This window comes from Scomber japonicus, chromosome 10 (genome assembly GCF_027409825.1).
Source record: "Scomber japonicus isolate fScoJap1 chromosome 10, fScoJap1.pri, whole genome shotgun sequence".
In the NCBI taxonomy this organism is placed as follows: domain Eukaryota; kingdom Metazoa; phylum Chordata; class Actinopteri; order Scombriformes; family Scombridae; genus Scomber; species Scomber japonicus.
Genome location: NC_070587.1, coordinates 10,717,665 through 10,745,341, shown reverse-complemented (window position 1 = coordinate 10,745,341; position 27,677 = coordinate 10,717,665). Strand labels below are relative to the sequence as shown.

The following is a 27,677-nucleotide window of genomic DNA, read 5'->3' as shown; positions in this document are numbered from 1 at the left end:
TTGGTTAGCTAAAGCTCCTGCAGGTTTGGCAGGTGTATGTGGCGGCTCTGCTCTCACAGCAGCAGGAAACCCGTGAAAAGAAAGAGAAGAGGCTTCATGTAAGCCGAGATCCCCTCAACAGTCAGCGATGGAGCTCCTGGATGAGAGAGTGACATCAGAGTCATAAACACTGAATGTAAAGATGTCCTTCCTGAGAGACTTTAAAGACAACAAAAAACCTTCATCCTTTTCTTACTATTAGTGGGGTCCTGGGGTCAGGATCATACAACGTTCTGCCAAAGTTAGGTTTTGTAAGTTAGTTTGGTTATTACATAATTTTTGTGTGCAAGGCTCAGTTGGAAAAAGGTGATGTCATACTTTTTCAGAATGATTTGAATAAAAATGCGATAATGGCCAGAACCATTATTGCATTTTTATTCAAATAATTCTTGTTTTGTTTGTTTATGCTGCAATACCATTGTCAATGTAATTACACCCACACAGTCTTGATGAAACAGATTGGATAATTTTTTAATTTTAAGTCTTAAAGTTCCTGAACGCTGAAATAATGGAGCAACATTATCATTCATTTACAGTCGAGTTCCTGTTGGCGTAATGAATATAGCCATATTCACTCTCCTTTTAGCTCTAGTTGGGTCTCCACCAGCTCCTGAGAGAAATAACTGGCTCTTTAACTGCAGATGCACTATGTTCACCAGCTAGTAGTGTGTGACATTACCTTTTCCTTACTGAGCCCTGTCCACTTAAAGCCAGTGAGAAGACCACAGAAGAAACATAAATACAGAAAGTTTAATTTGAAATAACTGAAAAACTGCTCCAACTTTAGCAGAAAACTGTTCATGTAAGATCACATTGCTCACAGAAGAAACTTGATTGAGAAAATATGTTCACAGGGGCATTAATGATCTAAACTTCATTTGTTGCTTATTTAATTGTGAATATTTAGTTTTGGAGAAATGTTATTGAAATTCAGGCTCCCATGGCAGCGGTTACGGCAGGTAAAATTAGGTAAAATATTATTGGTTGCAAATGTAAAACAGAGCTATCAATATGTTAACAGTATGATATTATATAATACTCCATTTAATTAATGTGTTGATTTACCACCATGTAGATGTGTTTTCTTACCTGACCCAGTGTCTTCTGTTTGGCCACGGGTCCCAGTCGAAGCTCTATCAAGGGAAGCCAACTGTTTGCCATTTAGCGCAGCTCGCTGTTCACTGGTTACCATGGCAGCATTGTCAGGTCCAAGAGCTTCCAATTGTGCTACAGAGAGTGCCTGACGGGGAAAAAAAGAGGATGGCACTGAGGTAAGAGGTCACCCAAATTTGGCTCACAGCAGAGATGAAAAGAGAAATGAAATAACATTTTCTAGAGAAAGTTACTCACAGCAAAGTTTCGTGGAGGAATGAGTGCGATGCAGGTCTTCCTGAGAAACGAGAAGACAGATGGATCCAAAGAAGCCAGCTCTGCTGCATTTAACCCAGCTGAAGGACACAGACACAGTGCATCAGTATTTTCTTACAATGCTGCTGCTGAGCAACAACACCAAACAAAAACTAAAACTATTTTCTGCTCCAGATGAAGACATACTAGGATGGGATTTGGTCTGTAGAAGAAGACAGAGTAGTGGAAAATGATCTCACCATTGATGTTGCCCAAGTCAGACACTTGCGCTTCAGTCCAGGTGCTGGGATCTCCAAAGGCGGACACAGCAAGACTTTTCAACTCCTGTGCAATCTCAAAGGAGCATTGAATACCATCCATTGAACCCACAGCATCCCTGTGACACACACACACACACACACACACACACACACACACAAACACACACAAACATACACACCATCTTACTCTACAGCTCATTACATAGTCACAGATATCTTATTCTGCTCCAGAAAATGAATTCTCAATGCACAGACACAAATTTTGGGATCTCTCTCTCGTTTGTGAAATTATAATTACTATAAAACTATTTAAGCATAATTTCATTAATCATCAAAATATCTCAAATAACAAATAGTCTATTAACTACATATAAAAATGAATTTAATTGGAAATAAAATAATTTAGGAATATAACAAGCAGAAAGTGATATAAACAAAATCAGGAGAATTCTGTATAGTGCACAAACTTAAAGGCGTCTATGTTTAGTTGTTGGATCTCGCTGGCGTTCAGGCCACAGATGAAGCGGTTCAGTGCCACCATGTCTGCAGCTACCAGCTGCTGCGCTATCAGGTTGTTATGTTTAGCAATGCCCTTCCACACTGGCTGCATCTATTGAGAATGATCATCTCAATTAGTTAACATCACGAGTATAACAGTCATCTGCATATTGAGCTGTTTTTATACTCAACCTGTGACTCATTCCAGCTACAGCGAGCGATTTCCTCCAGAGTGTCCATTGAGAAGGCGAACATCTCCAGGTCTGAATCGGAGAAGCCCTGAGCTATGCATCCCATCTGTGTGATTGCACTCTCATTCATCTGTGAGACTGGGCCGAAAGCCTGCAGAAATACACAAAAATACTTACTCAAACGAATAACACTTCCAGGGGTGACCATACTGATAAAGTAATTGTGATGAACATTAAATGTGGGATTTCTACATTGATTTATGCAGTTACCACTTTAAAAAATCCATGATTGCCCTTTTGATTTAGATTTATCGTTGGAGTTTGGACAGAACTTGAAGAATAAAACTTATTGACTTTTCTATTTATCACAGGACCAGAGTTGTCCTCAGCTCCCTGAGTGAACAGATGCAGAATCAGTGCCTTCACTGTACCTCAATTGCCTTTTTACTCAGCACAGTCAGTTGGTCCGCATCGTAGCCAGAAACAGACCCAAGTGTTTCTACAGTAGTGAAGAAGGTGTCCACTGAGATTGCATTCAGCTGATCAGCTGTCCAGTAGACGTTGCTCAATCCCAGTTCTTCAATTACGTCAACAGTGAGTTTTTTACTGTTACTGTCAGGGTTACTGACAGTGTTACTGTTGGCTGAGAGAGACACAGACATAGAGAGACACCCAGCAAGTGAGAAGTAGGAATATACAGAACAATAATTTGTTTTCACATGAAAAGACTGTCTTCTCCCCACCTTCTCTCTTTTTACGTGCTCCGTTTGATGTAGTGGTGAGATAAAATAATTTCTTTTTCAGAGCATTGGAAACGTGGGACAGACGTGGCTTCAGGAAATACAGAGTGTCCTTCATCCAAGGCTAACAGAGATAGAAGGAAAAATAAACAAAAAGACATCATGAAAAACACAGGCGTGATTTACTGATGATTTACTGATATCCAATTTTTCATATTCATATTCTTGATATATGTTTCATACCGCCTCTGTTGTTCTTGTTGACATTTCTCTCTTTTCTTTCTTTATTGTGTATTTTTAGTTAGTTTTTAAATTACAGTGGGTCTAAGTATGTATGGTGTCGTTTTGAAGATGTGAAGTCCTTTGAGGCAAATTTGTGATTCAACTATATAAATAAAACTGACTTGATAAAATGTGGAAAAGCAAATATGACATCATGAGCTGCATCACTGTTCAGAGAAGACAACAAAATACACATAGAAAGGATAGACACCTTGTTGGGCAGAGCAGATATGGCATCATCATCCAAAAGTAGAAGGGGACCAAGTGATTCCATAGTCTCAGCTGACCAATCAGATGGATCCCTGCAGAAGGAGAAAAACAATAATCAGATTCTTGTTTTCTCAGTTTTCCTCTGCAGTAACTCCAGCATCAACAGGGAGTGTTTACTACCCAAAAGTCTGGTTGACCAGCTGAATTAGTTGGGCCCTGTGACGCTGAGGAATGTGATGGCAGGAAGCCATGGCCTGCAGGCTGGGGTTAAGAACATCAGGGGCCATGAGGCGCAGTTGGAAAGGCTGAAGCTCACACAGGAGTGGTCCAAGCCTGGACACATCCTCGATGGTCAGTTTAGATAAACTTGTCCCCTGAAAACACACATTAAAACACTGCATGGATGCAACCACTGGACTCACAGTGTGTATATTAACTGGTGTGGAGCAGTAGGTACAGACAGGAGGTAATTTAAAGGAAAACGCTGAATATATAAGTAGAGAAACATAATCAATGCAGACGCCTTCATACAGGACTCTCTAATGGTTTCAGGGAGGTAACTACTATATGCACTGTATGTTGAATTTTTATTTCCTTTGGCACCCATTTTTATGTATCCTTGCGCGTACTTTGGTCAGGCAGAGCAGAGCTCTCTGGGTGAGTGCAGGGCGAGAAGGGCTACGAAGAGGTAATGAGCCCAGGTTGGCCGCTTCCATCTTGTCGAGGAAGACTGGACACACAGAGTCAGTCAAATTGTTCACCATCAAAGGCCTGTTGTAATGTGAATGAGATGGAGATAGAAAGATGGAGAACTTTTATGTTTTTATTAAAGAATTCTTTCTAATACATGGTTAAATGAGATAGATAAGAGAGGGGGGTTTTCTTACGGCAGATGAAGAAGCAAGGATGTGGGAATCTCATCCAGCTCCTCCACTGTGATGGCTTTGAAATAATTGGGTCTCTTTTTCTCCAAAGTTGTAAAAAACTTTCGGGCTGCACAAGCTGTCTGAAATGTGTTATATATGAAGCACACATGTTAACATTTATTTAAAGGTAACTGTGTGTGTAAATTGTATGTCTGAGTATACATACTTGCACTTTGGAGAGCCACTGTGGTGTCTCTTCTATGGCCTGAGCCAAGTCCTTTACATCATGGTCAGCAACTTTGTCAATCATCTTACAGGTAAGACCCTGAAGGACTGAACGCATCCTCCTGTTCCAATAATATTTAAACGTAAGCATATAAAGCAATGACAGAATTCATATATATATATATATATATATATATATATATATATATATATTGCCTGGTGTATTTACTGTAGGCCATTGTATTGTAGTTATGGTTTTTTGGCCACTGCTGTATACCTTACCTGTACTTAAGTTGCTTCAGATCATTCATCTTCTTTGCTATGAAAGCTGCCTAAGGAAAGGAAAACAAATGGGGAAGCATGACACCAGTTCTTGAGTAAATACACTTCATTAACATTTGGTAACAATAAATTGATTTATTTCTAGAAGATTCTATGATCCAGACTACATTAATTGAAAATCTCTTTAACATTTAAACAATAAGCAGCGAGATAACAAGTATAGCTGCTTAATTCAGAGAATGATTCCAGCAGAAGAGAGATTACCTGTGGCAGACTCCAGATTTTATTCTCCACTTGGTCCAAAGAAGTGATGTTTGCGTTGTCCAGGTTGTTAAGTGAAATGCAGTGAAGCAAAGGGCCAGGCAGCTTCTGTACCAGCTCTGATGGATTCACATTCTCACGTAGCTGGGGAGGGGAGGGGGGGGGGGGGGGGGGTTTAGTGTATATCTAATACATAAGATATCACAGATGACACAATTAACCATTCTCTTCACCTCCACTTTGTTTTTCCTTTGCTGACTTTTCAATTCAATAACAACACACAAAACTCTTGCATAAGTAGCAGGAGCCTTTGGGTGCGGCAGGATACTGTGTAAGCACTGAATGTTAACCTCTATTTCCTGCTCCTCTCTCTCCTTACTCACCCCCTGCAGCATGGCCTTCAACTGCCCCTTCCTCATTCGCTTGGAGATCTTGTTCAGACCCTCTGTATCACTGAGAATCTCCCGCGCTTTAACATGCTTAAGCATGCATCTTGGCACACCTTCCACAAGTGACCCAAGCGCCATCAGCTCCTTGTATGACACCTCTTTACACTAATAGAAAATAGAATGCGATAATTATAGAGTGAGAGGGAGAGCATGAGAGAGACAAGGTAATAGCTATATCGGCTCACCTTCTTATTGCCCAGCTGTTTCTTGACCAAAGTGCGCAGTTGGGCCTTTGTCCATCGGACATTGGGTCCCAGGGTTTTAAGAACTTCTTGGATATTGGCACTAGGGATTGTGGACAGTTGTTTGGGAGACAACAAGGTAACACTAGAGCCCAGCTCATTTAGTGTCAGACCGCTGGCGTCATTGGTATCTGACATAACAGACTTCAGAAGGCGCTTCTTCAACTTGAGTCAGGAGGAGGTAAAAAGGCAAATAGTAATAGTAATCAAGAGATTAATAAAATGAAATTTATCTGCTACTTCAGACCTGGCCTTGGGTGTGAAAGACTGGGTAAGAGAGGTATACCTTTGTGATTCTAGGGTTGTCGCAGTCGGCAGTCTGAGAGAGAAGTTTCCTGCTGAGATCAGGAGTCAAGTCTGGAGCACCATTATAATAACAAGCCAGTGGGCCAAGCCTGAGAGGGTCAAAGACAAAATGTGGTGATTAGTCAAACTAACTCTAAATTTAATCAACTCTCTATTATGTCAGTTACATTAATCTGTATTATACTCCTCATAGCACTGCTTTAATCTACTAACCAAAAAAATCTTACTGAACTCTACTGGTTGATCTTCTGCCACCAACAGGTTGACATTTGTGGCTTTTGGTGAAATATCTGGACAGCTATTGGACGGACTATCATGAAATTTGATACACAAATTCATCACCAAGGTGATTACACACTTTGGCGATCTCTTGACTTTCCATGCCATCATCAGGCCAAAATTTCAATTTGAGTAATATTATTATTATGACTAATATAAAATATATGATTACTATTAATATTAACGAATAAATATTTCACCTAATTATATTCCCATCATCAACAACTGTAATTAATGTTTGAAGCTAACTGGCTAACGTTTGCACACACAAACGCATAAACACATTTATACATGAATACACACTTGTCCACATGCTCTGCAAACTCTTCCTGTCCACTGAAGCACTCTTGAACTTTTTGGAGAAACTTCTTGCCCAGGCTGGGGTTCACGCGGGTCACCCTACTGAAGGTTGATCTGAACCGGGCTGAGCGGAAAAATTCACACAGCTAGAAGAGAATGCAACAAGTTGAAATCTTGCTTTTTCCTGTTTCATTGACTCTTGAATCTACTTTGAACGATTACTAACCTTTTCTTTAGGAGAGGAGTCAACATCGCCTGGTGCTAAACGGGAGAGGTAAGGCCCCATCATGGTCAACGCCTCCATGTCCAGCCATTTTAGTGATGGTTTGCAGCGCTCCATTAACGCTACGGAGTAAATGAGTTTGTTACAAGTCACATTAATACCCACACAATACTTCGCAAGCTACACTTTTATGTATCTGTTTTAAACATCCTCTTATGTCGAAAACAAAGGCAATATACAAAGCAACCCCCAGCACTTGTCAGATCTTTTCTCCTGTCTGTCTCGTTTGTTTCATGGTTTGCATATGAGAGATGTCCTGTCCTGTTTTGCTCACTCTGTCTTACTCCTCCTTGTAGTGCTACTCTCTTTCTCTTTGCTGTTTCCATTTAGTTTGGTCTATTTCAGCTGCCTCATTCAACCCTTTCCTCTGACATTTTTATGCTTATCTTGCATTTTCCTTTTCTCTGCAGCCTCTTCTTTTCTTAAGTGCCTGTGACCCCCCTCAGTTTAGTTAGTTCTTTAACTTATGCTCCTCATCTTTTCCCTGTCATCTTTTCTTTCTTTCCTCTTTATGATTAACATCATAATACGACTAGGTTTTACTGTAGGAAGCTGTTTCTGACTTGATTTCTTACTTGATCTTGATGGCCTCAGAGAACAGTTGAAGTAGTTCTCAGTGAACTGTTCTTTTGCCCATTTTACCACTTGAGTCCTTTTATCCTCAGACATGGGATCATACACCCCCTGCAGCATCTTCATCCTGTGACAAACAGCAATTTTACAGTGTTAAAAAAGTTGATGAACGATGGGGAAGAAATGCGCAGTATGCGCACTCGCATACTCACATCTTTTTCATGTTTTGGCCCTCTACTCTGGTAGGAAGGGTCATTCTTTTCATACTGAGCAGCACAGGTTTGACAGCCAGCAGCAGTGTGTCATAGTCATCTGGGTCCATGTTGTTTTCAGCCTGGTTGGTCAAAGTTGCCCAGGACAGAGGAGCCACAAATGCTCGCATGTAACATGCAGATTCCTCCTAAGGGAATGACAGAGATGGCAAACATGATTACCATAATTAATTAATGGATTATGTACTTTTTTCTTAAGATTTTGGCATAAGTGTGGAGTACTGACAGATGAGTTTCTCATCAGCTTGATCATGGTTGAAAGATGGGTGCAATTCCACATCCTGTTTCTCTAAAAAGAGACAGAAAAGAGACTATCAGTGTGTGCAAGGTAAAGCAGGTGCAATATTTGAACAGATAATGAAAAAAAATGCCCCATCAACAATAAACATAATGCTTTTAATGAATATCTAACCTGCTACCAAGAGTAATATACAAAATGCAAGACATGTTTCAAACATTGTTCTTTGAATGATTCTGTGATTGAAGTGCTTAACAGCATATGTTCTCACACCATTTTATCTGGCTTGCCCATGGGGATGCGGCCAAGTGAGTCTTGTTTGCCTCTCTCAGTAGAGACTGAATTCAGGACATCGAGAAAAGCAGATAGGAGGGTGTTGGACTGGTCAGCACTTCGGTCCTCCATTGGCAGGTCACTGAAAGAGAAATAAGAGTAGAAACAAGAGCTGGTGAGCAGATAAATGGTTATAAACATTACATTTTATGTTGTCCTTTTACTATCGAGAGAAAATTGCACTATACAAAAAAAATATAATTAGTCCCTACTCACATATCTCCCAGCTTTGAGCAAATAAATATCTTCACAAATGTCTATAACATTTGTACAAGCCTAAAGAACAGGCTGCCATCATATTAACTTAAAGTAACATTTTTAAAGTAAAATGGGTGGAAGGATCAGTTAAAATTCTTAGTGTCCTGTTAAATTACCTGCTATTGAAAATAGAATACAGCAGCCTCATCTTCGGTACTGGGTATCCTGTAACAAAGCAGCCCTCAGTAATGTAATAGTGCACAGTTAAAACACATTAGGAGTACTCTGAGTATTTGCCATGTATTTGCTATGACTCACGTTACAGCCATTCATAATGCATGTAAACATTCACTGCCACAATCATGCACAAAGGACTGATGAGTATTTGTGCAGTGAATTACATGTTCAAATAATGTTGAAATGCATATAAGACATCCCCCCCCCCCCTCTCTCACTCTCACTCTCACTCACTCACTCACTCACACACACACACACACACACACACACACACACACATACACACACACACACACACAAATAACATAAGAAAGTGTGTTGTGTGTCTGCTCACCCTTATTCTGGCACTTCATCATCTAATGGAAATAAACACACATGTAATCATCAGATGAGCTGTATATGCAGTATATGAGACATTATATAAGACACATATCTCTGTGTGTGGTTAGACAACAATTTTAATAACTTCATGGCACAAACCCAACTTATTAAATCATATTTAAATAATGATACTGCATTCAAGCTAAAATAACTGCAGAGCACATAGTATGGGAAACATTACATAATACAATTACAATTTACACTCTGTGGTCAAAAATTAACAGGATGTGATTTCCATCTCAATTACTACTAATGAGTGAAATTCGAATCCCATGGGTGAGTGCATGCATATACTCATCCTTCCCCTGCATAAATAAAATAAAATAAAATGACATCAGGAATGGAAAATCTTTTCACAGCAACTGGGACATGAGGACAAAGTACTGTGATTGAAAAATTGACAGAGCTCAGTTATCTTTTTGACACAGAGAAAACTGTGACTATTGGACTTGAAAATGTGTATTTATATTTATATATACCCATACTACTTCCAGATGAGACAAATTTTGCTCAAAACAAACTATTCAGGAAATGACATACCAGCTTTTTGGCCATGCCTTTGAAGTCAGGTTTATTTCCAGGCATCATACCTTGGAAGATAAAGAAGTATATAATAATGAATAATATTTGACACACCTACTATTTAATTTTTTATCATTCTAATTTAAGCAATTTCCATGTTGTAAGATGAGATGATTAATGTGATGGCATTGTTGCTTACCTGAGACTGCACAGGCCACAATGAGTAGACAGAAAAATATTCCTGCTTTTGGAGCCATGGTGAAATAGCCTGCTCACCTGCCTGTTCAACATGATAAAAAATTCAAAGGGTGCATTAATATCAATACATACATAACCTATTTCTATTTAATGTTCATCCCAAGGAGAAAAAAATAAGTCATTCTCAATAGGGTGTCATGAGCTTTCTCGTTGTTATGGAACCTGTTTCTATGCAAACCAGCTGCGGTTTTCTGTCATACCTCCTCCTCTGAGGACTTGGGTTCATACTTCCCTGGTTACCATATTTGTGACTCATCCTGTGGGAGACTCTGTGGACTTTGGAGGATAACATGCTGTGAAAAACAGGTTCTGTACATCATGCATTGGGGAATAACATTTTGTCAGCATCTTTTCTCTCGCTCCATCCCTTCTGCACAAACATATTTGAATTCTTCATTGAGTCTCATATATTGGAATCATTCTACTTTGCATGTTGGTATTTTGCTTTTGTTTGATTTGCATTTGTTTGATTCTCATTTAAATATGTCCGATGATCACCAGGAATGATAAAAAAATAAAATAAAAATAGCAACCTATGTCTCAAATCTGTGTATGGCTTCTTATAAAGTCAGACTAAGATTAAGATTTTAATGTGTAATTAACATTTTCATGCGTAATTGTTGTAATTTTCTGGTTATATGATGTATTATCATGACTTTGTGGAAAATTAATCAAAATAACAGCCAGTTAAACCAGACACATTATGCATCACACTGTAGATATTGCAATGCCACTGTTTCAACATCATTACCAGTATGAAACTATCAAAGTATCACAAATACAGAAAATAAAACAAAAAACTTTTATGAATGCTGTAAAAATATTACATTTATCTGCAATTAAATTCTTACTTACAGGATTTGAGTGTCCTCTCTGGTAGATTTTTAGAGATAATGTAATTTAAAAACAGGATGTACACAAAGCGAGGATGTGCTTTTCTCTCAGGTCTGATGCGAGCTGGGTGGTTACCTGTCCTCGACTGAGTCAAAGCAGATGCATGGTATTAAAATAACAGTGTGTGTGTGTGTCTGTGTGTGTGTGCGCGCGCATGGGTGTGTGTATGTGGTAGAGTAGTAGCAGTAGTGTGTGACAGAGAGACAGATAGGGGTAAGGAACTCTTGTAATTTTTGGATGATCTTCTAATTAAACCAATGTAGACTTGAAAATCTAACACGGTGACCACTGAATGAAAAATAATGAGTCCTGGTTGAGGGAGCAGCTGTTTATTTCTTTTTGAAGTTACACAACAGGATTTACCTTACATTATATAGATGTAAGAGCTAAAATTGAGGGATTAATAAAATCCAGACACTTCAACTCCACACAGAGCTGCATTGTCTGAATAGAATAAGGCAGCCAAAGCAAACAAACAAATGAAAAGGATAATTACACAATAAAGGCTGTAATCACTGTCTCCATGGGGAAAGCTGACAAACATGACACAGCAAAATGCTGAGTGAAAAAATGACTACATCTGAACGTCAGCACCACTGCAGAAGTTCGACTATAAACAGCCTTAGATGCCAGTAGCCTTAAATCCAACCATAGAATAGAATAAAAAAGTCTTTATTGTCATTATACCATGTATAATGACATTTGCGATGGCATTTATACAGTACATTCGGTTATATCATAGCAGATATAAGAATGAAGAATAAACTTCATGAACCTTGACAGTAGAAAACCCTGATGCTCCTCTCAATTATAGTGTAATTTTCACTACTTCAGATGTGTGATTGTAACTCTGAAAATGTTTGCTTCATTAGTAAATCTAATCCTTATTTTGTGATTTATATATTTTTTTATTTCCTCACAAATGTGTGTCCAATATTGTAATGGCACAATGTAATTTGAAAAAGGAAAAAACAAAGAAAAACTGTAGTTTCATCTCAAAATCAATAAGTGAAGTATCTTGTTCCATATGTGTTCCAAGTGGTCCATATAGCACATATAGGGCAACAGTAAGACTGCTTAAAGATGGTTTTGGTTCACTTCACAGACATGTGGTTGATGTGACAAACACAATGTAACAATGTATGCGTAATACCCTCAGGACATCCTCTTCTCATTAACCTCTAATTATACTCATTAGGAAACAACCATTACCATCTTCCCTTATAACAAGCTGTCCTGCATCAGTCTGATAACAATCTGACATTAATGCTAGTCCTATCATTTGTGGACTGACACACATTTATTTGCATCTAAAATAAACCAAAACAGTTGCAGAGCGACTGTTGGGTGATTATCACTCCATGTCACTGTTTCCTTTCATTTTGGAGCCGATAACCACATGGAGGTTTGGGTTGGTGAAGTGATCTGAAAGAGACCATTGACACAAGTTAGTGGTGACAATTATATGTTAGTTATTATCTTTTCAACAACTCATTTTCCTGGAGTCCCTTTCAAAGATAAGGCTCTTAACAATGTACTAGTCTGTCTCTCATACCTTTAGATGTCCCAACCCTGTCAGTGGCACTCAGTTACAAGGCCATTTGTTCCTATTAAATCTTTAAGTCATGTAGCTTCATTGTTTGAAAAAAGTTCAACATATGTATAAACCAACTGGACTCTGTAGTTTTAAGCAAATAATACTCAAACAGGAGTAAATAGTACATTTGCTTGGGATGGATTAATACATGGTTGATGCACTTTTGATGTCACCTACTGCAGTTTGGCTCACTGATGTTTGAAAATATTTTTTCGGACGACATTTGAGATTTATAGCACCATGAATAAACTACTGTATGCCAGATTTTAGCAATAATACTAAGATTAATTAATTGTTGGTTTTGGTCTTGTCATTGGATTTGTTGACAATATATGAAAATATCCTATAAAAATAAAATATACAGTATTATCAACACACTTAAAGTAAAACAAAAAATACAGCTACATAATAATAAATATAAAATGTCATCATAACCAAATATGTGACATGCAAAATATGAGGTCAAAGGACTGGATGTGTGCGTGCAGAACTCACCTGCAGCAAATTCACGAATGTCAGTGGGCCTTTTGAGAAGCACGTCTCTGTGAGTGGAGGACAAGGATGTGAGAATTAATAGCTACAGTATGAAGCATATTGTTGGTGTTTTCAAACTAAAAGTTCACTTCAATGTTTCTTGAGGCTTGAAATGCACTTTAGACTGTTATTGGAGTTCATTTGTTTGTGAATGAATACAGTAATGTTGTTAGATTTTATTAAATACATTAGTCTTATAAATAACATTGTGTGTGTGTTTGGTTTATGGTTTATAGCTGGCTCCATCTAACATAAACCATGTAATGAAAACCATGTAATGTAAAATATAATATGCTACATACAGAGCCACTTCAAATACGCTTTGAAAGTTAAGTAATAAAAAAGAACAATGGCTTGTTTGTAGGCAAAATCTGATCATATTCATTACAATGAATAAATAACCCTAAGGCAGTTTAAGGGTTTAGAAGCCAAACTGAAATTACTTTAATCTAAAAGAGGTAATTTACATCTACACTGAAAGCATTTGCCTGCCAAACTCTGTTTAGGTTTCTTTTCTAACATATTTGCATGAATCTTAATTTGATGAGGTTTTCTTTACATTTTATCAAAGCATATAATTGTTCTGGCTTTGTTTTAGTTTGTATTTGAAAGATTACTATTTCTATTTTATAAATTGTAATATCAATTTGAAAACCCCTTTATCACACATGTTGTCTAAATACAATAAAACCTACTCTATTTGTAGACTAACTTTAAGTTGCCTATAGTGTTTATTTGCTAGTTTCCTTTATCAAATGTTTGAGTCCTTATATCCAAATAAGTGAGCATGTGTGTTTGGTATGAAATAAGGAGCATGTTGTATTTAATCTTCTCTGTGTCTATAACACAGTAATGTTAGTTGGAAGTTATTCAGCATGATGATTTGTTTCAAAGCAGTGTAAGATGAGCTAACCTCAGAAAGTCACCTATCAGAACCTCCACTTCTGGATGCGACCTCAAATACTTCTCGTTTTCCACTCTCGTCTTTATCTGTAATCAAAGGGGGGCATTAAATGTGCAGTGACAACGATAGACTTCAAAATAAACCGCATACAAGTACAAGGGGTCAGGGTCTTTAGGCAATGTAAGCTACACAGCTGGTTACCTTGAACTGTCGCAGTTTTTCTTGCTGCTCAGCGCTCAACACACCCACGTCCAATTTCACCAAACCGTCTTTTCCAGCCATAATTTCTCTACAAAGCTTCTTCTAATTACCTTTCTGTAGATACTGTGCACCGTACAATGTACAGTGAGCTAAAATATAAATCTAATAAACGTTTATAGCACAAAAACCGCCATCTGCTGCTGACACTGTTTCCACTACTAGCGACAAGTGTTGCTATGGAGACGACCTCCTGCAACTAAGGCTGCGCCCACAAGGTGGCGACGATGTCCTAAAACAACAGTCAGGACACCGAAAGAGGTTTGTCCTCACTTAATCATTCGTCTTGTTCATAGTGGCTATTAAAAGATCCTCTTCAAATGTGATTTCAGTGTAGTAAGTCATGGGGATATAAAACCACACTGTCGTTTAAAGCTTGTATGAGGCTTCAGATGCATAAGGTTGTCCTAGCAAGTGGATATCTGCCACATTTAAAGTCACAGTTGAGCTGCAATGGAAGTACTGTATGGTGACAAAAGAGGGCCCTTGGCACTAAAAAAGAATAATGAAAGATATTCACTTGATTTGACTAATTTGGATGGCTGGAGCTTCATATTAGCCTCAGGTAATATTAAACATATTATTTCACAGAAAGGATTTCTCTCGACTTTGACCCAATTAAATTAAAGAGTAAGGTCTTAAATTAAACAGCAGACTGTGGTCTAAACTTGGTGTGGAAAGTGCATTGAGATTACTTTTGTTGTGATTTGGCGCTATATAAATAAAGATTGATTGATTGATTGATTGAGCCTCATCATTTACATATAGTGCAATATGAAGGGATCTTTTAATGTTCAGTATGAACAGGAGGGCTGAAGGCAAGATAAATAATGTTAATTTGAGTACCTGACTACTGTTTAAAAAATTGTAAACTTGTCCTTTAAGGATAGAGTTAACCAGATAAATGAAGCAATATTGCCAATTGTTATCAGATTCTGTTTATGATATATTCATAGCCTACATCAAAATATGTAGTGAAAACATGTTTTTTCTGTTTGTTTGTTTTTTAAGATTTCAATCAATGTTTCATTATCCCACTTTAGAAAATGTGGTTTGAAATGTCAGAGAGCATGGTTTTACTCATGTAAATCAGCGAAATATGTATTTAGGCACATTAAATGTACCGATAACCAATAGTTATTCAGAGGTCTTAGTCTTATAATGTTCAACTTTTTGTTTTTAAGCAGATTGCAAATTGTATTATTACTAACAGTAATGCGTAATATAATACATTACTAAACTATAAATAACAATAAAAAACATTGCAAGTAGTGAAATGACCAAACATGGGCATGCACTTTGGCTTTGTTTGCTATTCACAAGATATGTTTTTATTGAATGATTAAGCTGATATAGATATTTCACCCTGAACTGTCCAAATTTAGGAATGACACATCATTTGGGACAGTTACAACTTTATTATTGCCCCAAATTCTCTGATTGTGATATTTGCATTCTGATAAGAAAACACTTTGGTGATTTCAGAATGTTATTTGGGTTCAGATATAATGTATGAGTTTGATAATAAAATACATTACATAAGTGCCAATTTCTTTTAGCATAGACACTCTCTTTAACAATTGCCTTTAAAATTGCTAATACTGTTCAATGGTGCATGATCCCAAACTAATTATAAATTAACAAACCACAGTAAGCTTTAATTTGGGTGATCTATTTCACAAACCTCAGCAAAAATATATACAACCAGAAAATGAGGTGTTACGCTAAACACAGGCACATATTTAGGCCTACATCTGGGCCTCTACAATTCATCAACACACTTCAAAATGGCACACACGCAGAATAGAGTAGCTTAAAGGCTGTTTTTGACAACATACAAAAGAAAGTCGTTTTAGAGGTATTTTAGGCATGAAATAGAGATAGACAGACAAAATATGCACACTTTTCCTGAGCTTGCTTCAAGCTGAAATTCTACCATAAACATTTTAAGTCCATTATCCCTTTATCATCTGTGACAGTGAAGTGAAAAACAACAATCCAATGATAAAAAAGACTATTTATATTTCAAATCTTCGTGCTAGTTTTTTCCCCTGCTGTTTCCTGCATGATTGTTACTCTTTCTGGACCAAGAAATAACTTGTGTTGTTGAAATGCATGGCTTCTGTCCTTGCATTTGCTGTATGTTCTTCCTCATTTTCTTCTTCCCCTTCTTGGCCTTCGCTCATTCGGGGCTCTTTGTACTGCGGAGGGGCAAAGGTCATAAGAACTTGCCCCTCTGGAGCTGTTGGGGCAGAGCTCGAAGGCTGAGACGTGTCACCACACTGGGTGATGACATTCAGCCTGTGGAGTTTAGACATGAATCTGTCCTTGTGTCTGAAATGGAATAAAAGAGAAGTTCTAAAATAGGAGTTGCCATGCTCAAAGTGACAGAGATAATTTGCTGATTCAGGACACTGATTCACTGGCCAATATTTAACTCATATTGAAGACGTATCCATTTTTGTTGTAGAGCAGGGAATTTCAAAATAAAACATTGTTAGAGACACATTGTTTTACTCAGACATAAAAAAACATGATCAAGTGCACATGTAGGTAACATTAGACATCCCATCACCTGAACATGTAGACGGCCAAAATGACTGCCAAGAGAGCAAATGAACCAGAGATCCACAGGACATGATGGGGCAGCTCCACTGCGTCGTATTCACCTCCACTCTCTGATTCAAGAACTGGTGTAAAGACAGAGGAGGACTGTGAGAAATCCTAATGGACCATGAATAACATCCAAAATATATATTTGGTTTAAGTGGCTGTGTGTGTATGTGTTGAGCCATGTTTCCTGTGGCTTGTTTCGTTGTTGAGCCTCAGTTATTATGATGACACGGCTTCCTGCTAAAACCCAGTGAAGCGGAGGGGATTTTCAATACTTAGAGCAAATAAAGAGTTTCTTTACTCTCTCTCTCTCTCTCTCTCTCTCTTTCTCTCTCTCGCTCTCTCTCTCTCACACACACACACACACACTCACTCACACTTAGGAGCGTTAATTCTTTCTTGTCTTCCAGCTGACTTACCTTCAGAAGTGAGAAAGCCATCTGTACCGGAGCCTTCTACTGTTGGAAACTGATAGTTAAAGAAGGTAACACAAGAAATTGTGTGAGTTAGGACAGTACTAGTTAATACTGCATGCAGCACATGAGCATGACGTAACAACAATGTACAGCCAAGCTATCAGCTCTGTCAGGCTGTACAGGCACAGTTGTGCATTGAGCTAAATGCTAATGTCAATAGCCTCCCCATGATGACAATGGTAACATGCTGATATTAAGCAGGTATGTTAACCATGCTCGTCATAGTTAAGCATATTAGTATGCAACCATTTGCTAAGTAGCACTAAACACAAAGTATGGCTAAGATGGAAGTGACATAACTCTTTCAAATGTTTCGTCATAAACCAGAGCATTGGACAATTTGAACTGTCGACCTGATGATTGCAATGGCTAAACATAATTTCATAGCAATCCATCCAATAGTTTTTGAGATATTTCAGTCTTGACTAGAGTGGTGGACATACCAACCAACTTGCAATAATCTTTGATGACAGTAAGTCTCTATAAAAGACATACTGGGATAATTTTGATCTTTAATCATAGAATTTGTTTTTTTGTTAGCAGTAGCAGATATTTAGTCAAAAACCAAACTACTGGATAGATTAAAGGGTTCAGCAGACATACCAACATTAATAATAGCTGATTTCTCTATAGATGTTTGAGACAACTCTTACCATTGGGGTAGTCAGCAACTCGTCTGTTGGTGGAGCTGAGGGAGTAGACATACGTACACGTGGCATGTTAACAAACAGAAATGAAGCCTCTGCAACAGAAAATTCATCTATACATTGAAAAAAGTACACATTGTAGCGCACTATGTAGACAGAGTATTGTGAACTTTTAGGCAGTCAAGATGAAAATTTGAATTAAGACTTAATGAATCAGTATACCAAATAATTTGGTTGCAACAGACATTCTCCAGTGTAGAATTTCAAGTTATTTTTAAAATATTGTAACAAAGGTCCTTAGCTGAACATACACAACATTTTGTGAAAAACACTTGTTTGCTTTCTTGCCAAGCGTTAGACAAGAAGGTTGATACCACTCTCATGCCAATATGAAGCTAGAGACAGCAGACAGTTAGCTTAGCCTGGCAATAAAGACCGGAAGCAGGAGGGCACAGACAGCTTAACTTTATGTTATATTTTGTTTGTCCACTGTGTACAAAAACCGAAATGTAAAAACATACATGTTGTGGTTTAATGGACAGTCACATACTAGTATTTCTTGGCTAAGGGCAGTGATTTCCTGGAGTCAACTTGTCATCGTAAATCAAACAACCAGCAGAAACCCCGGGACGTCAGTACCAAATGTCAAACTAATCCTTTCCCGGAAAAACAAAAGGGTCAAGTGGTAATGGACAGAAGTGTGTTTTGAAGACGTACTTATGAACAGGATATGAAGGTTTTACTTAAGTGGAATGAAAACAAAAATTGTAAAACCAATGCTACATTTTCCAAAATTAGAGGAATATCTTGGAATTTGTCAGTCAAGCATGCTTTGCACAATGAGAAAACCTCTTTGTAGATATCTTAGAAGATGGGAAACACAACTGGAAGGAGTGAAAGTAAAAGTGTGCATGCACAGTAGGGTCTTTATATGAACTTTGGAAAACCCAGTCATACAGGAAGGAAACTGGAGCCCGGCACCCTGAGGTTGTCATGACTACTTTTGTCTGTGTCCAGGGTGAATCATGTATTACTGAATTACAGGCAGGTAAAGGTCAATATACACATATCCACTTAATAAACATTACTTAACATGTTCCTACAATCACAATGGACTTTGTCTGTTTATTGGAGCCCGATCAAGAGGACATACTTACTGTAAGTGTCTATAAATCATACTGTTCTATTTTTGAAATGGCTTGATTTGCTTCTTGATATGGTAAGGTAAGGTAAGGTAGCTTTATTTGTACTCAAAGGTAGATTTGATTCACAGTTTAAGTGATTTGGCTTCATCCACACAAAACAAACAAACAGGTCAGACACAGTAACATAATGACAGTAAAAGGGTAAAGTGCCATCAGTGCATCTTATCAAAGTGCGGGATCAAAAAAAAAAAAAAAAAAAAAAGAGCATGTGTGTTTGTGTGTACATGTGTATTTACCTGTCCAACTGCTGCCACAAATCGGTGTACTCCAGCTACTCCAATGACCGTCATATTCTTCCTTAGTCCTGAGCTGTATCAGGTAGTTAACACCAGGCATTGCATCAGTGATAGTGTAGGATGTTTTGTAGGAGCGTCCGCCCTTGATCGTCCTCGTCTACAAAGAAACAGACAGACAACCAGGTAAAATAACCAGAATCCAGAACACACAAACACACACTCAAAAACTGCCATGCATGCATACCTGTCCTTGAGAAAGTGAGGATAGGTAGGGTTGGTATTTTAGCTCATAAATTAATTCATAATATGTGTCTTGACGCTTCCAGGATATTGGGAGGTTCCAGGTGACCTTCATCCTCATCTCCTGTCCCTCCTCCTGTTGGATGGACACACCTGATGGAGGGTCAGGCTTTACTGTGGAGACAGGAAGGAATATAGTAAGTTCAGCTTCAGAGTACTTTAATTGCCTTTACATCAAGCCAAACACACATATAACATAGGACCAACCCTCGACACACCCACTTACAAATGTCCAGAGGTGTAAAGGTCAGGACAGTGCTGGTGGTATTGCCTGCCATGTTCGTAACACACAAGTAGGCCATATGAAGGATTCTTAGCTCGTCCTCATTGTGGTCAAGCGCACACCAACATCGAGTTGAGAATGAGCACTGCAAAGGAAGGAATGTCTCTGCTTGGCTGAGAGAAAGAAAGAAAAGGGTCACTCATACAGGTCATTTGATACAGGATCTATAAAGGGACTAAACTAAAGTTATCTAAGTTATTGATGTAGTTAGAGGCTTATCTAATCAAATGAGAAACACACAAAATGCTGATTCTCCATTTATAAGGGAACTCTTCAGTTATACTGTGTTAGTTTCTGTCCTTACCCTTTTCTGAGTAAGAGGTAACAGTTAAGGCGTTTAGTAACAGGCCTCTGAGGTGTCCATTCACAGCGAATCTTACTGTTGGGTGACTTTTTGTAGCAGGACAGTCTGGGAGTCTCAGGAGGATCTATCACATATAAGACACATATAAGACATGCAGAGATACTGTACATTTATTCATTATTTCTCTTATATATTCCTAATGATTACTTTTGTTAGGGATTCTACTTCCCACTATTTTTAGATGATCTGTTCAAATCATGGAAAATGTCCATCACATGTCATCTAAATAAAAAATTTTATCTAACCAACTGTCCAAAACCAAATACATTCAATTTATAATATCTCAATTATGTAAAACAGAGGGAAGCAGCACATCCTCATATTTGAGAGGCTGCAACCAGGGGGTGTTTGTCATCTTTAAAAGAATAAGTTTAATTTAAATGTTCCTACACACCCATTGTCATCCCCACATATTTTATCATATTTTGTGTGACTGGGCTTCTTTTCAGGACTGTCTGGGCATGTACATAATTTGCCTGATCACCCCAAATGTACTCAGTATTAGTATTATTATTATAGCATTTTTTTCACAACAGACATTTGATTAATCATAGTAGGAAAGGCACATAATAACATTAATAATAGCTCTGTTCCAATCAAGTGCCCCAGTAAGCCATGGCAGTTTAACAGTGATCCAGCATGCACAGTACCAGGACCCTGAAACTGAAGTAGCTAAATGGAATACAGCCATTATTGATTTTATAATTTACACCTACTGTGACATATTAAATAGACCTTTTCCCGAGAACATAGGTTATATTTCTGATGTAATAATGTAATCTAATAATGAATAATACTTCCTGAATATCTGAATTGCCTCACTGTTCAGTCCATACACCATGATTCCCCTTTAATTTTTTATTTTATTTCTTTTAAAACCCACAAGATATGTTCAGCTAGTGGATTAGACACACCCACACACTCACAAAAATGCATACAATCAATATTCAAATTTCACTTTTTACTTTTATGTTACGTTAATGTTATGTTATGCATTACAACTTCACTGCCGTTGTGACTCACCTGCAACGATTACTTTCAAGAAGAGCCTCTCTCTGCCTCTGTGATAACACGTGTAATTTCCAGAGTCTGTCAGTCTTACTGAGGCCAGAGAGAGTGTGGCCCCTCTCCTCTCAAATGTGACTTCTCCCCAGTCTCTGTCTCCCTTCCCCACTGTCCTCCCATTCCACTTCCACTGAGGCCTTGATTTTATGCCCCTTGTCACCCTGCTCCCTTCCTCACCTTCCTCCTCCTCTTCGTCATCATATTCACCCTCGCCGTCCATGTCTTCACTCTGCCTTTTGGATTCACCCACCAGCAGCCTGCTCACATTGGTCAGCTGGACTGTTTGAGACGGTGGATAGGCTGTGTATCCCGTACCTGTATATCCAAGATGTTTGTTTTCCTCCGTCACAGTGTTGACTCCTGCCTCAGTAGTTTGAGTGTGGTATCCATTACTTATAGTATTTTTATCACTTTTCACTGAAACCCCAGTGTTGCTTACAATGTTTGCAGTGGTTGGGATTGCATTGGAAGAACTCTCTCCTCTGTAGCCTTTTCTGCTAATGTTGACATTAACTCCGTCCACCTTCACAAGACCGCTGCAGGTCAAAACCAACTTACTGCCAGTGGATACAACCAACACACCAGGGGGAGGGTCTGCAGAGACAAAACAAAAATATAATTTATATAATAAATATGGATCATGTGTTGTGTGTATGTGTGTGTATGTGTGAATTTAGGATTTATTTACTATACATTCATATAATATTTTGAACAAATTGATTTTTCCTTTTGAATTGACTGCGGTCCACTGAGCACAGCAAAAAAAGGATGCAGCGTTGCATAACCAAAATTACCAGCTTCCTCTTTTAATGTCTTTCCTCTTCAGTTTCTCTTTCTGGTGTAAATCAGGCTCTCTCACTTCATCATCTCTCTCTTATTTGAATTTCTAATTGGGTTCAGAACTCACACAGCCAATTATTGGGATATTCCTTTCACTGTATTTGTGTTTATAGCCATGTCTGTAGACTTGATGTCAGCAGTCCATGACCCTTATACAGTGCAAACACACATTCTCTGCAATTCTCCTGCATTCCTAGTTCCCTGTTTTCCCCCTAGAGATCAGATATGGAAGATGTAGACTCTGCAGCTGCAACAAACCACCACAGGATATAGAATAGTTTATTTCTCATATAAGTTTGACATAATTTATTATAATTTACATTAAACACAACAGGGTAAATATAATTACTTTGTTGTGTTGAGTGGCCAACAGACACATGCTGGATTAATATGAGACAACCTCATAGGCTCACAGTTTTTAAGTTTTTAAAAATGTCTTTTTTATGTTTTTATGTGTTTTATGTCTTAAAACAACAAAGAGGTTGAAACAGGATTTCCTCTCTGTAATCATTATTTTTGTTCACACTGGCTAACAAAATATCCCCTTCAAAGGCACTTTCATTGTAAGAGATGAGGGCCAAAATCCACACTTTTTAAACGTTTATCTAACACTAATATGAAGCTTCAACCATACAAATTAGTCAAATCAAATGGATATCTTCCAAAGGCTTAAACAAATTCCGTTTTCGTTACTTTCCTGTTGTTGTACTATCCAGAAAAATACATAGAGGCAATATCATATTATAAAGACATGTCTCTTAGACCTGATTCCAACTAGGCTGCTCAAGGAAGTATTTCCCTCAGTTAGCACTTCCTTATTAGATATGATTAATCTGTCTTTGGTGACAGGTTATGTACCGCAGTCCTTTAAGGTAGCTGTAATTAAACCACTTCTTAAAAAGCCTACTCTTGATTCAGAGGTTCTAGCCAACTATAGGCTGATATCGAACTTTACCTTTCTCTCTAAGATCCTTGAGAAAGCAGTTGCTAATCAGCTGTGTAACTTTCTACATAGTAACAGTTTATTTGAGGATTTTCAGTCTGGATTTAGAGCTCATCATAGCACAGAAACTGCACTGATAAAAGTTACAAATGACCTTTTAACTTCATCAGACAATGGACTTCTCTCTGTCCTTGTTCTGTTAGACCTTAGAAGCTGCCTTTGACACTATTGATCATCAAATCCTGTTGCAGAGATTTGAACATTTAATTGGTATTAAAGAAACAGCATTGAAATGGTTTAAATCATATTTATCTGATAGATTTCAGTTTGTAAATGTTCATGATAAATCCTCCATGCAAACAAAAGTTAGACATGGTGTTCCTCAAGGCTCAGTGCTTGGACCAATACTATTCTCCTTATATATGCTTCCTTTAGGAAACATTATCCGGAATCACTCAATACATTTTCATTGTTATGCAGATGATACTCAATTATATCTATCAATAAAGCCAAATGAAACTAACCAATTAACTAAACTACAAACATGCATTAAGGACATAAAGGCCTGGATGACCTGCAACTTCCTGTTATTAAACTGTTATTGTGCTTGGCCCTAAACACCTTAGAAATTCATTATCAAATGACATAACTACTCTGGATGGCATTACTCTGGCCTCCAGCACCACTGTAAGGAACCTAGGAGTTATATTTGATCAGGATCTGTCCTTTAATTCCCACATAAAATATATTTCAAGGACTGCCTTCTTTCATCTGCGTAATATTGCAAGAATTAGACATATCCTGTCTCAAAATGATGCTGAAAAACTAGTCCATGCATTTGTTACTTCTAGGCTGGACTACTGTAATTCATTATTATCAGGCTGTCCTAACAAGTCTCTAAAGACTCTCCAGCTGGTCCAGAATGCAGCTGCTCGTGTTCTGACAAAAACTAGAAAGAGAGATCATATCACTCCCATCATGGCTTCACTGCATTGGCTTCCCGTAAAATTCAGAATAGAATTCAAAATCCTTCTCCTCACCTTCAAAGCTCTTAATGGTCAGGCTCCATCATATCTTAAAGAGCTGATAGTACCTTATGTACCTACCAGAATACTGCGCTCCCAGCATGCAGGCTTACTTGTGGTTCCTAATATCTCTAAAAGTAGAACAGGAGGCAGAGCCTTCAGCTATCAGGCTCCTCTCCTGTGGAACCATCTTCCAGATTTGGTCCGGGGGGGCAGACACCCTCCCTACATTTAAGAGTAGGCTTAAAACTTTCCTTTTTGATAAAGCTTATAGTTAGGGCTCTTTGAGCTCTTAACTTATGCTGCTATAGGCTTAGATTGCCGGGGGACTCCCATGATGCACTGAGCTCCTCTCTCCTTCGCCCTCTCTCTCTCTAACCCTCATTCATGTACTATTAATGCATTCAATAACCTAAACTTCTTCCCCGGAGTTGTCTGTGCTTTCTCGTCTCACAGGTAATCTGGGCCTGTAGACGTCCGGATGACGGATTCCAGTCCCGGACCTTCTAGCTTCATTGTTGATTTTCATTGTGCTTCTCTCCTCTGTCCTTCCTTTCTCTCCTCTCAACCCCAACCGGTCGAGGCAGATGATCTCCCACTCTGAGTCTGGTTCCGAGGTTTCTTCCTGTTAAAAGGGAGTTTTTTCTTGCCACTGTTGCTCATGTGGGAATGTTGGGTCTCTTTAAAGTTAAAACCTAAAGAGTTTGGTTTAGAACCTGCTCTATGTGGAAAGTGCCTTGAGATAACTTTGTTGTGATTTGGCGCTATACAAATAAAGATTGATTGATTGATTGAAAGACAGTAACTTTGGAAGTTATCCACTTGATTGACAACTGTCCAAAGGCACCACTTGATTTTTTAAAGTGGAACACAAATAGTAACATGAGGATATAAGATATAAGACTTTTTTCAACTGCCACAAATAATTTCAGTGGTCTCACAATACGGATTATTTATAACAATGTTATATTTCTTAATGAATTATTAAAAAGTACCATACTTCAGTTTCTGAAACAAGTGAAATATAATTTGTGGAGGTTCAAAGTAATAAAGCAGTTTAGGGTAAAAAGTTGCATTGTGCAAACTGCAGGCAAAATATGCTGCAACCAAGCACTGTTTTATCTGTTAACTGTGATCTGTTAACTCCAATCCAAAAGTAAAAGCAACCCCCCCCCCCCAAAAAAACCCCCCCAAAAACCCTGTTGTTATCATACAAATTTTGACCAATTTGTCTGCAGAAAGACAAAACAAAGAATTATTTCTGCTGCTTTATGGCAAATGTATTATTTTGTTTTTATTTATTTATGTGATTATGGTTGCTCTAAAATATTGTACTGCTACATTGTACAATTTTTGGGCAATACTTTAGAGTCAAAGCTGCTCCACCAAATGAAAATCTGCTCATAAACAACAACAACATAACCTTGACCAACCATAATCAAATGTTCTTCTCACATTAATTAATTAATTAATTACTTTCAATAAATGTTTAAATGATCAAATATTACACCCAAAAGATTAAATTAAATTTTAATTTTTTTTTTTTTAAATTAATTAAATTAAGATTTGAGAAAAAAATCCCAGAACTAAAAACAGATTTGTGTCCCAGAAATGTGTTTTTTCTTCTTTGCTCTCCTTTGCTCACACATCTCACGACCCCTCAGTTTTATCTGGTGACCCTTTGGAGGGGCTCGAGCCCTAGGTTGGGAATCACTGGAATAAACTAACTAAATAAAGTAGTTTAAACTAGCTCCACCTCCAGCAGCTACAACAGTAACATGCTGCTCTAACACTGATGCTTTGTTATTATTAATCTAATGATGTCATATAAATCCGTATATTACTTTTACTTAAATACTTTAACTGCATTTTGCTGATAATACTCACGTGCTTATGATTGTTATTTGTATATTTTAAAGGATCTGAGTAGGCGACTTTCTTCCAGCACTGATAGCCTACAGTCAAAACTAAAAAGGAGGGTCAGTCATTATAAGTCTATTATTAGTCATCAGTTATTTTACTGTCATTATTAGAGCTTACCTTTTCTGGGGCAAGTCCCGTCGAGAAAGTTGTATACCGGTGTGACGCACAGGGCACACAGAAAAGGGAGAAAAGTCCGCATGTTTGCGAGTGAATCTGCTTTTATTTACCCACTCATAACTATCACTGACTGTCACTCTCTAACAGCTGGAGATGGTTGTAACTCCAAATAAACTTTCTACAGGAGCATAAAAGTAAACCTAACAAGCCTCGACCTCTAACAGGCTTGTTAAAGAGTTACCGGCTTCCTCTGCCAGCAGCAGTCTCTTGTCCGTAAGACCCGTTATTGTGAAATCCCTGCTCTCTTCCCCTCAATCAACGTCGTTATATAGAGGAAATCCTCCACGGCGTCAAAATAAAACCTCAGTGCAAATTTATTTTCAGTCAAAGATACTTAAATATTTTCATAAAAAGTTGTACATTTCTAAATATCCTGTACTGCACGTGACAGTCTTACCCTTATTTTATTTTCATATCATATATATGGTGCATTTTATTCTTATGATATACTATACGTGTGGGAATGTATAGCTTTATAATAATCCATATATTTAAGGCATTAAATCATGATGACTCCTGCTTTAGTAGTCATAGTAGTAGTAATTGTTGTGTATTTTGTTGTGGCTCTTTTTCACTTTACCTTATCACTTCTTGCAGAATAGTCATTTCTAACTCAAACATTGATTGCTGCTTGAAATTACATTTGCATAGACACATTATGTTTCTCTCACATGAAAGAGAGATGAAATGTTTATTGACCAACACTCAATAGCTCATTATTCCACCTAGGAGCTGGACCCCCCCTAAAACAATTCATACTGTACAGTACATTCATTTCCAAAAGGTTTTGCCTCATTTTTACACTCAGTCAACATTCTGCTGTTTTTTAGCTGCTTTGTTGATGTCTGTGGTACAGGGACAGATCTGAGAACAGATTTATATTGTTCCTCAGGTTACCCTACATAAGGATGATCTCACCCCTGCACGGTCAGGAGCATTTTCAACACAGATGTGATGTTATATTCTTCTATAAAGCAGAACTTAATGGAACCAGAAAGAGCTCGGAGGACCAACTTTTTGGCATCGTTAAGGCATAATTATCCCCAACCACCTTACCTTCATTCATGGACAAATAAACTGTTAAAGCACTTTACTGTAAGTGTATGTATATGAGTCAGCATGACCGTTAACACACAAAATGACAACGTGTTTGGGTGAGAACTCGACAAACTGCCTTTAAAAGACCATAACTGCCATTTTGATTTTCACAAAGTCCCTTTGCAGAGTAAGCCAGTGGCAGTCGGTCAGTGGTATGAGACATTGCATCCCAGGTACAATCAATAACAAGATCTGGCCCTTT

At 38.0% G+C, this 27,677-nt stretch overlaps 3 protein-coding genes across 3 annotated transcripts; all 3 read right to left on the bottom strand.

The window, feature by feature from the left end:
- Positions 1-6: 6 nt before the first annotated feature.
- Positions 7-10,385, bottom strand: otoa (otoancorin). The gene is made up of 26 exons (XM_053326983.1): positions 10,294-10,385; positions 10,035-10,040; positions 8,438-8,579; positions 8,153-8,215; positions 7,867-8,054; positions 7,657-7,781; positions 7,025-7,143; positions 6,802-6,944; positions 6,200-6,308; positions 5,857-6,078; positions 5,606-5,776; positions 5,226-5,366; positions 4,962-5,011; positions 4,681-4,801; positions 4,476-4,594; positions 4,218-4,359; positions 3,769-3,962; positions 3,590-3,680; positions 3,100-3,220; positions 2,788-2,999; positions 2,358-2,507; positions 2,135-2,277; positions 1,647-1,783; positions 1,390-1,487; positions 1,129-1,279; positions 7-136 (listed from the first exon to the last, which is right to left on the bottom strand). Exons 1-26 carry the CDS (start codon positions 10,383-10,385, stop codon positions 54-56), a joined length of 3,333 nt encoding a protein of 1,110 aa, XP_053182958.1. The 3' UTR covers positions 7-53.
- A 1,956-nt stretch (positions 10,386-12,341) lies between these two features.
- LOC128366299 (RIIa domain-containing protein 1) lies at positions 12,342-14,304 on the bottom strand. Its single transcript, XM_053326982.1, has 4 exons — positions 14,224-14,304; positions 14,032-14,108; positions 13,080-13,126; positions 12,342-12,412 (listed from the first exon to the last, which is right to left on the bottom strand). Exons 1-4 carry the CDS (start codon positions 14,302-14,304, stop codon positions 12,342-12,344), a joined length of 276 nt encoding a protein of 91 aa, XP_053182957.1.
- A 1,435-nt stretch (positions 14,305-15,739) lies between these two features.
- Positions 15,740-26,584, bottom strand: il6r (interleukin 6 receptor). The gene is made up of 10 exons (XM_053326686.1): positions 26,318-26,584; positions 21,428-22,063; positions 20,345-20,468; positions 19,984-20,153; positions 19,702-19,871; positions 19,458-19,614; positions 18,023-18,057; positions 17,313-17,361; positions 16,856-16,970; positions 15,740-16,614 (listed from the first exon to the last, which is right to left on the bottom strand). The coding sequence occupies exons 1-10, from the start codon at positions 26,397-26,399 to the stop codon at positions 16,353-16,355; spliced, it is 1,800 nt and encodes a 599-aa protein (XP_053182661.1). The 5' UTR covers positions 26,400-26,584; the 3' UTR covers positions 15,740-16,352.
- Between the last annotated feature and the right edge of the window lie 1,093 nt (positions 26,585-27,677).

Coding starts and splice junctions, on each gene's coding strand:
- il6r (XM_053326686.1), bottom strand. CDS start 26,399: ATGCGGACTTTTCTCCCTTTTCTGTGTGCCCTGTGCGTCACACCGGTA. Junction 22,064..26,317: donor CGGGACTTGCCCCAGAAAAG/GTAAGCTCTAAT, acceptor TTGTCTCTGCAG/ACCCTCCCCCTGGTGTGTTG. Junction 17,362..18,022: donor AGTTGCTGACTACCCCAATG/GTAAGAGTTGTC, acceptor TTTAACTATCAG/TTTCCAACAGTAGAAGGCTC.
- otoa (XM_053326983.1), bottom strand. CDS start 10,385: ATGTTATCCTCCAAAGTCCACAGAGTCTCCCACAGGATGAGTCACAAA. Junction 3,221..3,589: donor TATCTGCTCTGCCCAACAAG/GTGTCTATCCTT, acceptor TATCTCTGTTAG/CCTTGGATGAAGGACACTCT. Junction 2,278..2,357: donor GTAGCTGGAATGAGTCACAG/GTTGAGTATAAA, acceptor CATTCTCAATAG/ATGCAGCCAGTGTGGAAGGG.
- LOC128366299 (XM_053326982.1), bottom strand. CDS start 14,304: ATGGCTGGAAAAGACGGTTTGGTGAAATTGGACGTGGGTGTGTTGAGC. Junction 14,109..14,223: donor AAAAACTGCGACAGTTCAAG/GTAACCAGCTGT, acceptor CTTTGATTACAG/ATAAAGACGAGAGTGGAAAA. Junction 12,413..13,079: donor CATTCGTGAATTTGCTGCAG/GTGAGTTCTGCA, acceptor GGTCTCTTTCAG/ATCACTTCACCAACCCAAAC.